Below are 14,463 nucleotides of genomic sequence, written 5' to 3'. Positions count from 1 at the left end.
TGGCCAGTTAGCTCAGTTGGTTAGAGTGTGGTGCTGGTAGCACCAAGGTTGCCGATTCAATCCCCTCATGGGCCACTGTGAGATGTGCCCTCCTTAAAAAACAAAAAAATTATTACAGTAAAAGACACATTGCCATTAATCCTCCTCAAAATACTCCCCCTCACTTGAAACACACCATTGTTCTTGCCTTTCTGAAGCAGTTCTGGATTCCTCCTTCATGAGTGTCTTTAGTTGCACTGTCGTGGCTGCCTCAACGTCCTGAATCAATTCAAAACATTTTCCTTTCATGGTCATTTTGACTTTGGGGAAGAGCCAGAAGTCGCACGGTGCCGGATCTGATGAATAAGGTGGATGAGGACACACCATAATGTTTTTATTTGACAGAAATTGCTGTACCAGAAGTGATGTGTGACATGGAGGCTTTCCGTTGTGATCACAAAGTACTGTGAATGTTGCTGCTCAGTGCCATCCAACGGAAAGGCATGGATCTTCAATACGGGAAGCAGCACATTGAACCTTAGTAACAGTGTGTGACGAGTTCCAACTTGTTTGGTGCAGTCAGTTGGGTGTCAGCTACGGTTGAGAGAAGGTGTGTTTTAAAGTGTGCCATAAATCATCCTCCATCATGACAACGCTCCGTGTCACACATCACTTCTGGTATATATGGCAATTTCTGTCAAATAAAAACATTACGGTGTGACCTCACCTACTTATTCACCGGATCTGGCACCGTGCGACTTCTGGCTCTTCCCCAAAGTCAAAATGATTCAGGACATTGAGGCAGCCATGACAACACAACTAAAGACATGCACGAAAGAGGACTTGCAGAACTGCTTCAGAAAGTGGCAAGAATGATGGGATAAGTGTGTTCGAAGCAAAGAGGAGTATTTTGAGGGGGATTAATGGCAATGTGTCTTTTACTGTAATAAAGTCTTTTAATTTAAATATTCACTGTATTGTTAGATCACACCTCATAAATATTCAATATTCAGAGAATGGTTAAGTAAATTTCACTAGATCCCTTAAGGGTGCTATACTAAGTGTTTTATCACATTTAAAAGTTTACACTTATCACACTTGTTCATTACAACAATTCTATGAGGCAGGCATTATTTTCCTCATTTGACAGATGTGAATATTGAGGTTTAGGGAAATTAAGCAGCAAAGTTAATAGTGGGAAAAAAGTTAATAAGGGGGAAAAAACAGTATTCCAATTTCAGTCAGTCTGATTCTAAAATCCAAGCTCAACTATGTAAAAATATAGGCAAAAAAGAAAACAACAAAACCTACTTTTTTTTTTAAGATTTTATTGGGGAAGGGAACAGGACTTTATTGGGGAACAGTGTGTACTTCCAGGCCGTTTTTCCAAGTCAAGTTGTTGTCCTTTCAGTCTTAGTTATGGAGGGCTCAGCTCAGCAACAGGTCCAGTTGCCGTTGCTAGTTGCAGGGGGGCGGAGCCCACCATCCCTTGCGGGACTCGAGGAATCAAACTGGCAACCTTGTGGTTGAGAGCCCACTGGCCCATGTGGGAATCGAACTGGCAGCCTTCGGAGTTAGGAGCATGGAACTCTAACCGCCTGAGCCACCTGGCCAGCCAAACAAAACCTACTTTTGAAAATACAAATGTTGTTTGAGAATTGGGTTTTTTCCCCCTGGATTTCTCTTTGCTTTCACCTTTTTATATTATATTGACAAATACAATTAACATTAAATCATAAAATAATAATTGATTTAAGTAACTGTGATAGTCTTATGTGGCTTAAACAGAATTGCAAGGAGAGGAGTAGCTGTAGAAAAAGCTGGGCTGTGAAAGGCCTTGTGCACTTCCCACTAAAGAATGCCAAACAGTGCATGGCAGAAATATCAGGTTTATACGATGACTATGGGGGTAAGGGAGTGAAATAATCAGACCTGTGTTTTAATAAGATACTTTACATTGATAATCATTATTCTGAGCCTTGACTTTTAAAAAGCTAATAGGATAGTGTCCTTTGAAAATGGCAAACCATTAATCAAAAGCATTAGGCACCTAAAGTTACCTGATTTTGTGTGCAAGGCCCTCGTAACTTTCTTTTTATAAAGTGCGTGTTCAATCTGGAAGACATTGTAAAGAGTGAGAGAGGGAACAAAAAGGTCAATATTGTGAATTGTAATTAGGTGATTTGATTTTTGTGCCAAATTCCTGGCTGCACTAAATCCACAGTGTTTGCTGGCAATTTCTCATCTCTGACAGATTACCCTTCTTTCAACATTCTGGAGCTTCAGACTCTTCTTTAATACTTTTACGTTAACAATAGCTTTCTAGATTTGGATTCGGTTTGTTAATGTGTGGGGGTTAGGCTCATCCGCAGATGTCTGTGTAAAATGGTTTGAAAGTATACTATAATCCTTCTTCAATGCTGAAGTTGTCTCCAAAATGGGAGTAATTTAAGAACTAAAGAAGTTATCTCACTGACAAAGTTTTAAAGTTTGTTTTTTGTTTTTTGTTAATTGCACTTAAAAAAAAAATCTGAACTACCGGAGAATACTGAGGGCATTGTACACGAGGTTGGGAAATGGCCTCTCAAAGATTAGCTACAGATCTTAGCCAGGATCGTCCAAAGGATTTAGCTATTCATTCACAAGTTCTTGTATAATTAATCTGTGCTTTGGCTTTCTCCTTTTTCATGAGTTTGTGGTAGTAGCTTTTAAAAAATCAAAGAGGCCATGCCACTCTATTTTGTTTCAGTTCAATAGCACATTTATTGAGTGCCTACTATGTGCAAGACACTGCCTTAAATGCTATGGGGTTCAAAGATAAATAAGACACAGCCCCTGGGCAGCTCACAGTCTGGTAGTGGAGCAAAGTCACATGTACAAATAAATAATACCAGGTTGCACACATAAAGTGCTATTTAGGAGGTACAGATAAAGGGAGCAGTGGTGGAAGAAGGAAAGGGAGAGCTATAATGACCATTTGTGGTAGCCAGGCAGGCTTTATTAAGGAAGTGACATTTGAACTTGGCTTAAAACAATGGAGAATTTTCAATAGACAAATGACAAAAGCTCATATTAGGTGCTCAATTAATGTTTGCTGAGAAGGTTAATGAAAGGCACAGATGTGAGATGTGCTTGAGAAATAGCAAGTTCACTAATGTATATCTAACCATAAATTCCCCTATGTGAACAATTCTAATTCAGTAATCCATGACATATATGAAGGCTATATTTTTGAAAGTTAACCTAAAAATGCTTATGTCAAAAGCAATTTTCCCATAAGAAATTATAGTAAAGGAGGAGATTGGGGTGTTTTTAGTCAAACTGAAGTGATGTTATACTTTAGATTAGCAGTACTCAAAGAATGTTTTATGGACCCTGGTAATCCATGAGACCCAGGGATCCACAAGCTCAGAATTACTTGCATCACAATACTGAGATGTTATTTGCCTTTTTCACTATGTTGATATTTGCACTAAAGGTGCAAAATCAATGGTGAGTATAACTGTTGGTACCACAGTATGATTCAAGGCAGTGGCATCAAACTGTATTAGTAGTCATTCTATTCTTCAATGGTCTACACTTGCAGGGAAATAAAAAGACGGTTTCACTTAAGAATGTCATTGCTGAAGCAGTAAAAATGATTAATTTATTAAAACTTAATCCTTGAGTATACTTTAAAAAATATTCTGCATAGCATTATGAAATGTGAACTACCTGTAAGGTATTTCTGCTGCAAATTGTGTTCATGGATGTCTCAAGGAAAAGCACTTGTGGGATTATTTAAGCTATGGGCTAAACTAACCTCTTTTTTTCATGAAACACCATTTTTATCTGAGATAATGAATGATAAACTATGGTTAAGCAATCTTGAGTATTTGCTAGACATTGTCTTTGAAAGAAACGAAGAGAGCCTGTCGGTTAAAGGAAAAATTGACAGTATTTCTTGCCAATGATAAAATTTGAACTTTCATGAAAAAATTAAAATTTTGGAAAACTTGTATCTGCTACTGTGAGCTTGAAAGCTTCCCAATACTTAAAGACTTTTCTAATGAGATTGTAGGTGATGTTAATAAGTATGATTTTTGATATCATATAATGAAAAGTATTAACATTTGGAAGACCTGCATAGCTCAGTGGACCAATATTTTCCAGATGACGCACAAGTGATGATTCAAAATGTGTAAAAGGTTCATTGAAATTTCAAAACGTACCAATGGATATTAATGTAACAGAACATGACAAGTTTATTTATATGGTTTCATATTACACATTGCAACTAACCTTTTCCACTTGTTGAGTTTTTATGTAGTATCAATGAAAAATATCCACAGTAACCTGAAAAGGCTACTAAAATCTTTCTCTCTTTTCCACGATATGTCTGTGGGAGGCTGAATTTTCTGCAAATGTTTCAAGCAAACCCACATATAACAACAGATTGAATGAAGAAGCAGATATGATAAGCCAGCTATCATACTAAGCTGGACATTAAAAAGATTTGCAAAAATGTAAAAGAATGCCACCCTTCCTTCTAACTGTTTTCAGGGAAAATATATTTATTTTTCATTAAAAATGTTATTTATGTTAACACATCATGGTTTTATTATTGTTATGTTTAAATTAGCTATTAAATATTTTTAAATTTCTCAGTTATAATTTCTGAGATGGTAAATTCTGATAGGTGTAACTTATATAAACAAAAGTTTTCTGGGATTCCCAATAAGAGTATAAAGGTGTCCTGACACCAAAAAATTTGACAACCACTAATCTAGTTTATCCTAGCCTATGTGTCTATACATTTAGATGTGTAAGATAGACAGTAGAGGGCAGAGGGAGGGTTAGCAAAAAGATGCATTAGAGTGGCAAGGTAGAGATGGTGCCGGAGTGGGGGATGGTAGGTAGGTTGGCTTCTCTGACACCATTAGAGGCTATTGGCCAGGAAAGAATTATTTTGGACTTTTCTTTCTTTGCTTAAAAAATAAAACCCGCAGAGTCTCATTTCTCTATGGTATGGAGCTTGCTCCAATTGATCTTGGTGTAACAGGTAAATCACAAGTAGAGAACGTAAAGGTATACTTTGCAGTGACAATGAGCACAGACAATGGAAACCATAGAAACCGAGATGTGCCTATGTATACAGCATCTTTTTTTCTGGGTACCTCTTCCACAATCGCCAAAATCTCAGTTTCGGTATCTTTTGTTGGAGGTTATTTAAAAATAGGTGGTGGACCTGAGATTTAGGACTAAAAATGGGTGGTGGGGCAGAAGCTAGAGCAGAAATAGAGAGTATTGGAACATAGCCTTGGGGAGAGATGGTGAGGAAAATTAAAATGGAGCCTGAGAACCACCCTTAGAGACCACTCGTGCTGTGAGCTGGGCTTCTGGGTCGGTGGAGAGACTTGTGGGAGGTGGGAGTCCCCATAAAATAAGAAAGGCATTGAGTATGTGACTGAAAAGGCAGACACTGGGGAGCAAAACAAACATGCCTCTAAGTAGGCATATTACCTACAAAAAAGCAAAATTAATTTCAACGCATCTTATTGAAATTATGGAAGAGAGAGATGTTGTTTAAGTTTTTCTAGTGATCAAGTCATGCTACATGGCAATTAATTATAAGTATCATTTACAATGTATATAAAAGTCACTGCTATTCTCTTCATTTAGTGGTAATCATTTGTTGTTTTAATTTAGTAAATGTAAATATAATAGGGGGCTTCCATAAGGATCTTTTTTCTGATCTTGGTGTCCTCTCAGCCTAGAAATATGCTTTGCCTATCATGTCTTAAGGTCATCTGAGTTGTCCCACCAAGAAGGATTTCAGGAACTTAAATACCATGGTATGGATACATTCTGGCTACTGCATGGGGTAGGTAGAGTAAATGAGTAGCAAATCATGTAAAATGCTATGGAAAGGTCCAGAAGTCTGAAACTAAAGAGTATAAGCAGTTTATACCTATTTAAATTTGAAAATGATTTTTTAAAACTTCTGTGTAACTCATTCAACATTTTTAAATGTCTCCTGTTAATAACACTATTTTAAACCTAACCGAGAAATATGAAAAGCTGCTGCATTCCTGGTTGTTGTCTTTCAGCTCCTGAGAACCATGTCTGTGCCCAAAGGTAGAGTTCTGGATAAAAACCTTGATGAGGAAGGGCTTGAAAGTGGAGACTGTGGCGACGATGAAGATGAGTGCATAGAAGGTGGCTCTGGTGATGGAATGATGAAAGTGAAGAATCAGCTCCGCTTTCTTGCAGGTAACTGATTAGTGCCGACTCAAATCTGAGCTGAAATGGTTGGTGATACTTGGGAATTAAAAACCAGTTGAATCTGCTCTCTATAACTCCCTTAAAATCCCTACAACACACAATGCCATCAACTCTTCAAGAAAACACTATACTCTAGAAAACTAAAGTATTCAGGAAGCCTTTTCTAAATTTCTGGACCTGGGTAGATTAAAAGGGTAACTTCCTGTTTTTCATTGTCTAAAATGAACTGACCTAATCAGTTGGCTGTTTCCCCTTGGAAATTTCCTTGGTTCTTTTCAGTTATAAAAAGAAATGCAACCTTGGAAATCTACTCAAAACCAATAATGGGGCAACTTTCTGAGGAAGAGACGTTAGCAGACCCTCTCTTCTTAGACCATCATACTTGTTTTGTTTTCTAACAAGTAGTCTGACATAGATAGGCGATGGCACATAACTGCAGAGCTACATGAAAACAGCAATAGAGAGAAAATAAAGTAGAGCTGCTAGGGTCAAGAAGGCAAAACAACAGCAACAAAAAATCCCCTCATGTTTGTACTGATTTTCCCAGTTTACAAAGCACTTTCCTATGGATAGGTGTTCTTCTTTCCATTTTACAGGTAAAAATAGTGGGGCTCAGAGAAGAAATAAGATTTATCTAAATGGAAAAACTGAAAGTCTAACTGGGGTCTGGAGACTTCCAGTGCCATGCATACTCTTCCCTCTTCAGTGCACAGACTTCTCCTTGAAACCCTATCACTCATGGTCTCTGAGACCCTACATGCTATTTCTCCTTCAGCCTCTACCCTTCACTAGTTCCCCCTAATCCTACCCTGAAACTGGGTATTATCCAGAGGTCTCTTTTAAGCCTCTGTCTTTTCTCTCTTTCCAAAGAAAACACAGATCTCATCTACTCCGGCTCTTTCAATTTTTTTTTATGATTTCTTTAAGTAAGTTCTTCTTTTATTATTATTCTGGCAAAAAAGAAAACATCTAACATGAAACTTGTCCTCTTAACAAACTTTTAAGTGTACGGTGCAATATTGTTAATTATATGCAAATTTACAGCAGATCTCTAGAACTTTTTCATTTTGTACGACTGAAACTCTATGCCTATTGAACAGCAACCCTCCTTTTTCCCCTTCCCTCAATCCCTGGTGCCACCATTTTACTTTCTGCTTCTATGAGGTTGGCTACTCTAGGTACTTCATATAAGTAGAGTCTTGTGGTATTTGCCCTTCTGTGAGTGACTTACTTCACTGAGCATAATGTCCTCAAGGTTCATCCATGTTGTAGCATGTGATAGGATCTCCTTTTTTAAGACTGAATAATATTCCATTTTATGTGTGCACCACAATTTTCTTTTATCCATTTATCCACTGATGGACATTTAAGTTGTTTCTACCTCTTGGCTATTGTGGATAATGCTGCAGTGAACATTCTTGAACTATTATATCACTATGGGGACAACTCATAAATTCACTACCTTCAGTCTTACCTGCTCTCCTGAGCTACCATCCCACATTTCCAGCTACTTACTAGTCATTTCTACCTGGCTTTCCCACCACTACCCCCAACTCAATGTGTCATAAATCGAACTTATCAATAGACCATCCCAAACTGGCTACTCCCTTAGTATCTTTATGTTTTTAATGCCACTACCATTCTCCTGGTCACTAAAGCTTAAAACTGAAGTCATCTTTGACTCTTTCTTCTTCCTTGCCCTTCATATACACTTGGGCCCCAAATCCCTATATATTATTTGTAATTTTTTCTGCTTCTGTCACTGCTTTCTATTCCCCACTTCCACCTTCCAGCACGTGCTATTTCAATCACATCTTAAGTTTTCTCCAGGCTTCCAAGCTCAGGCAGGAGTATTGAGAGCCTTAGGCTAGCAGATTAGAGAACAAAGAATCACAGACCCAGGCAGAAGATTCTACCACATTCATCTTGCACTGCTGCCAGGTTAATCATTCTGAAGCATCTCCTACCTCTCCCTAGCTCAGCTGCCTTCATCCTGTCTCTAGTACCTAGAGGATAAGGCTTATACTCCTTAACAGAGTTCTGAGGGCCTATTAGTCTAGCCTAAACTACCCTTCTGGCTTCATTTCCCACCACTAGTCCACAGAAACCATCCACGTTGGCAAAACAACCATACTCGTGTCCCCATAAACCCCATAAACATACTGTTCTTGTTTCTGTCTTCACACCATTGCTCACTTTATTCCTATGGAGATACCCCTCTTTTATTCCTTCTTAAATTATACCCATCCCTCAAAGTGCATTTCAGGTAGGATGTGGTGGGGGGAAAAATAGGTTTGGGAGTAGAGCAAAGTTGTATTTAATTTCTGACTCTGTTCTTTATGGACTAGCATGACCTAGGACAAGTTTTTTTGCCTCCTCTCTAAATCACTAGTACTTCTTCATCAATGAAGTGGGGTCAGTACCCCTACTTCATAGGACTATAAAAGGATTACAGGAGGAAAATTTGTAAAGCATCTAGCCTAGTATCTAGAACACACTAAGTGTTCCATAATTGTTAGTTTCATTCTATGAAATCTTTCACTACCATCTCAGTCTATAGTTATCTTCATCCTCTGAATTACTAAGGCAAATTCTGCCAGTGCTTTCAAGAAATGGTCTGCAATGGCTCCCAAGTTCCATTCCTAGGGCGTAACATGATCATTCAGAGCCTGGCATCCTATAAGAACACTGAAAAAACGTAAGAAGTGAAATAATAGGCACTAATGTTTATTGGACACTTACCATGCTCCAAGCACTGGGCCAGCACTTTACATGTATCATCTCATATCATTTTCACAACACCTCCATGAACTAGGGGTTATTTTCATTCCCACTTTGCAGATGATAAAATTTATGCTGGAAGAGATCGAGTAATTTGCTTAAGGTAATGCAGTCTTTAAGAGCAGAGTCAGGATTCAGAGCTAGGCAGTAGGATTTTAAAGGCCACTCTTTGAACAGGTCTACTATAATTCTTCTTTCTCTGCTCATCAATACAATCATAAAAGATTGAAATCTGCTTTGCATTTTGCTGCCCAGAAAAAGGTTTTGGTCATCAAAAGGTTGTTCTGATGATTCACCAAAATATTAACTCGTCCTGGCACCAATCCATGGGCCACACCACTGTTCATACTTCTCCAAAAATGTTCCTGCACATCCCTCCTCTTGCTTTCCTGCCTATAAGCCACTTCCCGATCACTGCAAAATACTATTCCACAATTCCATGGTGACTTAACTTTTTAAACAGTTTTTGGTGTGGGACTTTATCAAGGGCCTTTTCAAAATCTAAATAGATTATATCCACTGGTTTCCCTTTGTCCACATGCACATTTAGCCTCACAAAGAATTCTAGTCAATTAGTTAGGCATGATTAAACCTAAGTGCTTTATAAACTGGTTAACATTACACAAATGGTGGTTAACATAATTTACAGGAAAAATGATGCCTTACTCCCAATAGGTTACACTTGCCTAACATGTTCAGCGATCCTACCAGCCTGGAGTTCTTTGGGTTCCCTTTGAAACGCGTCTCATGGAGAGGAGACTTGTTGGCAATCTGCCAGGCTCATGACACACTAACTACTTGGAACAACAGGCTATATACTTTAGTCAGCTATTATACAATTTTACCCCAAATCTGGGTAAATGCCATCTGGTCCTGGTGATTCACCAACATCCATTTAGTCAAGCAGACTTGGAACACTGTGTTCGTTCGTTTATCATCATCTCATTTAGAACTTATACATTCCTTCCTCCGAAAGACCATTTGAGAAGGAAAAACAAGGCTCCGAGTATGTTCTGACTCTCTTCTATCTCCCTTTGGTCCCTGAACAGACCTTTTGCACTATGACCAGCAAGTGGTCCTACTGGCCGGCTTTCCTGGCTCAGTTCTTCCCTTCTTTTGATGCACTGGGTAAAGTGCAGGGCACCTAGTTTCTATTCCTGGCTTTGCTTCTAATCACATGCGTCCTGGGGCAAACCCCTTCCTCTTTTTCAGAAGTCAGTTTCTCCATTTGTGAAATAAAGAGAATGCCTGAACAATTCTTGCAGGCTATTCGAGGGCCAGCAGTCTGTGATGGTGTTCATTTATTTGGCTTTAGTCCCTGGCGAGGTACTTACTGGAGTCTTTCGGGAACATCTTTTGCGTTTTCTTCTGACCTTGCAGGTTCCCTGCTTTCTTCTCCTGAGCTAGTTCCATTTTTTAAAAGATCTCATTTTCTGTACACCAGGATGCTAATAAGAAGTTTTGAGTAGTTTCTACACTTTCTGGGCTAGCTTCACTTTTAAAACTCTTTATTCCAAAGCACCCCAACTGCTTTCTTTCTCTATAATTATTATTTCTCAATTTAACACAGAATTCTTAGCGTCTGCCCCTTCTTTCTGATTATTGCATTTCATTGTTGGTGAGATGACCATGACATGTTACAGTTTACAGCTTAACCTGTTCCTTTCACTTCTCGGTACCAAAGTTACAGTGTTCCCCTTTTGGTGGGTTACTTCTTCTCTCTTAGCCAGTTTTACAGGGTTGTGGCAATTAAATTAAATAATCCTTGCAAAGCATTTTGCAAGGTAACTGGCACCGAGCAGGCACTCAACACACGATTATCTACTATTAAAGCTACTGGTCTGTTGCTGCCTCTGCTGCTGCTGCTGCTGCTGACCTATGGGAGTTCAAAGAATCTGCCGATGTAGATTAAAAATGCCTTTTTTGTTTGTTTAAGACCCATGAAAGGCAATTAAAACCAGGTAACAAACATTCAGCAATACCCCTTTCCCCTTCTTTCTCTAAGTGGGGTCCATGGACCAGCAGCATCTGTATCACCTGTGAGTGTGTTAGAAATGCAGAATCTCACATGCCATTCCAAACCTATGGAGTCAGAAGGTCATATTAACAAGATCCCTAGGTGATCTGTTTGCAGCCCTTAACCACCTTCTAGTTGAGTGTACTTGTAGCATTTAGTCTTAATACTTAAAAGATCTAAGAAGCTACCATCCCATAGTGAACTAAGTGTTTTAGGAAATATAAAAGAGGTCCAATGTCCAGTCAACCATGTGATAGATTAGGACATTTGCGTTCCAGTCATAGCACATTTACTAACAGTGGGACCTTGAGCTGCTCTGAGCCTCAGTTTCTCCATCTATAAAAATGGGGGAATCATACTTGCCTACCTCCCTGAGTTATTGTGAAAACCAAATGTGATACTGAATTTGAAAGTGCTTTGCTACCTGTTACACTCGCCAATATTGATAACAACTCGGAGACTATTATGGTTATTCCAAAATGTCTGGAAGCTCTTTGGCTTTCTTGCATCCCATGTTCGGCATGTATTTTCTGGAAAGATTGAATTTAGCCCATGATTTATAAGACATTTTTGCACTGAACACCCATTTTCAGACTCCCTTCCAAAGACAAATCATCCATGATGGACTTCGGTGCAATAAGTTGTCTGTTTTGTTGCTGGGCCATCATCAGCATTTTATTGGCCTTGTCGAAGCTCTTATTTGTGAGCTCGTTGGGAAGCTGGCTACTCCCAGTGCTTTAGCTGGGGCTCATCCCTGAGAAGCTTTGCAAGCTCTGGCCAGGTGTCCCTGGCCAAAACATGATGACTAAGCATCTTAAACATCTGCTGCTCCCTCTCTGCCAAGGCCCCACTCTCTCCTACACAGGAACACACATGCGAGTACGCATGCTCGCATGTGCATGCACCCATGTAGGTGCGCACACATGCACACTTGCTGTTGGGAACACAATTGAAACATTTGCTCACAAAACAACTCCCAGCAAGAAACAACTATCTTAGAGACATCTGTGTTACCACTCACACCTTATCCTCCCTGGAACTTCCCTTGCTCCAGCTTGCATTATTCTTTGTGAACAGCCAGAAAGAACATTCTGGTTAGCCTAATGTCTTTATAACTGTGAGTCAGGGGGGGAAAGATAATATTAGCTCTAGCTGGGCCAAAGACAGGGCAAAGTGACCCTGGGTACTGTAAAAGCCTATTTCTTTTGATGAGGAAAGTGGAAACAGACTGTAGAAGATAAAAACATTACTTCTTGCTACATGAGAGTGAGAGGGGCTTAACTTGGTTGGTGGTGGGCTGAGGAGGAGAGTTCATGAAACACATCTTCTGCTTAAGACTTGAACCAATATTAAAACCAAATGGCTGTTTCTTGTCTATATTAAACAAATGTTTCTTGTGTGGAAAGGTTTGCCCTCAAGAAACTTTCAGTCTCTCCATGTCAGTATGGGGACTGAAAAGAGCAAACTTGCCACTTGTTCTTTGGCTCGGAATGAGGGTGAAGGTGAAATCTAGGCGTAGGCAGGTCCCTTTTGCTATTCGTCTCTCATCTCCAGGTGTTGTGAGGGAAAGCCGCTGTGTGCTTCCCCCCTCAACACTCACCTCTTTCCAGAAGTATTGGAGTGAAGCCATTAAAACTTCACAGCTGTGGGCCCCATGAGTCTCTGCACCCAATATTCCCTCTCTCCAGTTACTTTACAATCTGAAGGCAAAAAAAACAATAACTTCAAAAAAAAAAAGAAAAAACAGCAATTAGAAAATATTTTTCAGCCAATGATTTTTATTATCTTTTTTAGTGGCTCAGGTATAACCTTATATTTCTACTCCTAACAAGGCTGTGCACATAGGGAAGGTAACGGACACTTCAATGGCTTAACTGTTCTTCTAAACTGTTAAGTCAAACCGTCATAAATGTGGGCCAGTAGTTACACATATTCATAAATTCATTAATGTGTTGGTTTGATGAAAAGGGTAAAATCAATGAAGGAACTTTATGTTTGACCTCTTATCATGGGTGATATTGCAAAATTTACATGCTCTAGGACAAATCATATTGTCTGTTGAAGAATAAGTAAAAAGTTTGTAGAGGAATAAAATGTCCTGGGGTTTTTAATTGGAAAGTTGTTGAGTCCGGTTTAGGGCTCAAAATACATGTTGATACAGTAATATATCTGTTTATACAAGTCCTGTTGGTAACAAGTCCAAGAATAGATTATGGAAGTTTCCCCAAAATGTATTCTATTGTCTGAACAACCCATTCATACTTCCTTTGCACTCTTTGAAAACCCACTAGTCAGATCTTTGCAACTTATGTTGCAAGTTGCTTCCCACTAAGTAATCCACTGCTGAAATTCTCAGGCAAGATCTTGTAGTGACTCCCTCCTTGATCTTTTCTTGGGATATCAGTCCCTCAAACATGTGACCCCAGTGTAAGGTACCCCATGTCATTCACACTGAGAGGTAGATCCCATCTGATGGGTGAACAGGATACACTCCTACCCTTAGGCTGCTGAAGCTTCAGATATAAATAGAAGGAAGGGCAGTTCATCTAAACAGTGAAACAAATTGAATCTCAGTTCTGTCTACCACTTCCCAGTATTGTGGCCTTTTACAAAGTCATTCAGCTCCTCTGAGCCTCATATTCCTCATATGCAAAAATAATGATAAAATATTTCCTGACCTGCTCACTTCATACGTTGTTGAATGAAACACAGGTGATACTGGATATAAAAGTGCTTTATAAATTATAAAGCAGTTACCCATGTAGGGTAATATTATTAATATTGTTTAACACCGTTGGGTTACAAGTTAGTTTTAGTCTCCAAAAGCTTGTCGCTAAAATTATGAATGAAGTCCCCAATATTCTGGCCAACAATTTTCATTATAATGTGCTCCTTCTTCTCCATCCCCAAGGTGGCATTTTCAGTTATTCATTAACTTGTTTTTAGCCCAGTGAGAAGGTATTTTAAAAATGACAAATATGTCTGCCAACTTGTACAAATAACCACAGTCATAACAGTAGTAGTCACCTACATCTTGAAAGAATCACAGCTAGTTATGTTTTGTTTGCTTTGGTGCTAGTGAAGCAGTGGGGGCAGGGGTAGACAGCGAGTTGGGGAGGGTCAAGAAAGGGCCCCTGATTCTTCCCATTCTATCTTGCTCTTAGCTACAAACAATCTGCTCTTATGCCTTGATCTTTTCTTTTAGAGATCAAATGCTATAGGGAAGCTAAAGGAAGCAAAGCTCACTATAATAACACTTTTCACCCAGATACAGACCAGGTGGTTCTTGCTAATAGATTGACAAGACAGCCAATCCCACCTCACCCCAGAGCTTTGTGCAGTTCCCATGGCTCACAAAGAAGGATTAAGATGCAAGCTTTAACAGTGATATTACCTGTCGATAGAAGAGGTGTACCCAAAAT

General features: G+C 39.2%; 1 protein-coding gene across 1 annotated transcript in view; it reads left to right on the top strand.

Moving 5' to 3' along the window:
• The window catches only part of GPC3 (glypican 3), a 472,819-nt gene that overhangs the window by 398,781 nt on the left and 59,575 nt on the right, over positions 1-14,463 (top strand). Inside the window, exon 7 of the mRNA XM_019717458.2 lies at positions 6,069-6,231. Within this exon, the coding sequence (XP_019573017.1) occupies positions 6,069-6,231 (163 nt within the window). The remainder of the gene's footprint in view (positions 1-6,068; positions 6,232-14,463) is intronic.

The sequence above is a fragment of the Rhinolophus sinicus genome, chromosome X (assembly GCF_036562045.2).
Source record: "Rhinolophus sinicus isolate RSC01 chromosome X, ASM3656204v1, whole genome shotgun sequence".
Lineage (NCBI taxonomy): Eukaryota > Metazoa > Chordata > Mammalia > Chiroptera > Rhinolophidae > Rhinolophus > Rhinolophus sinicus.
The sequence above is the reverse complement of the archived record's forward strand: the minus strand, read 5'-3'. Positions and strand labels throughout refer to the sequence as shown.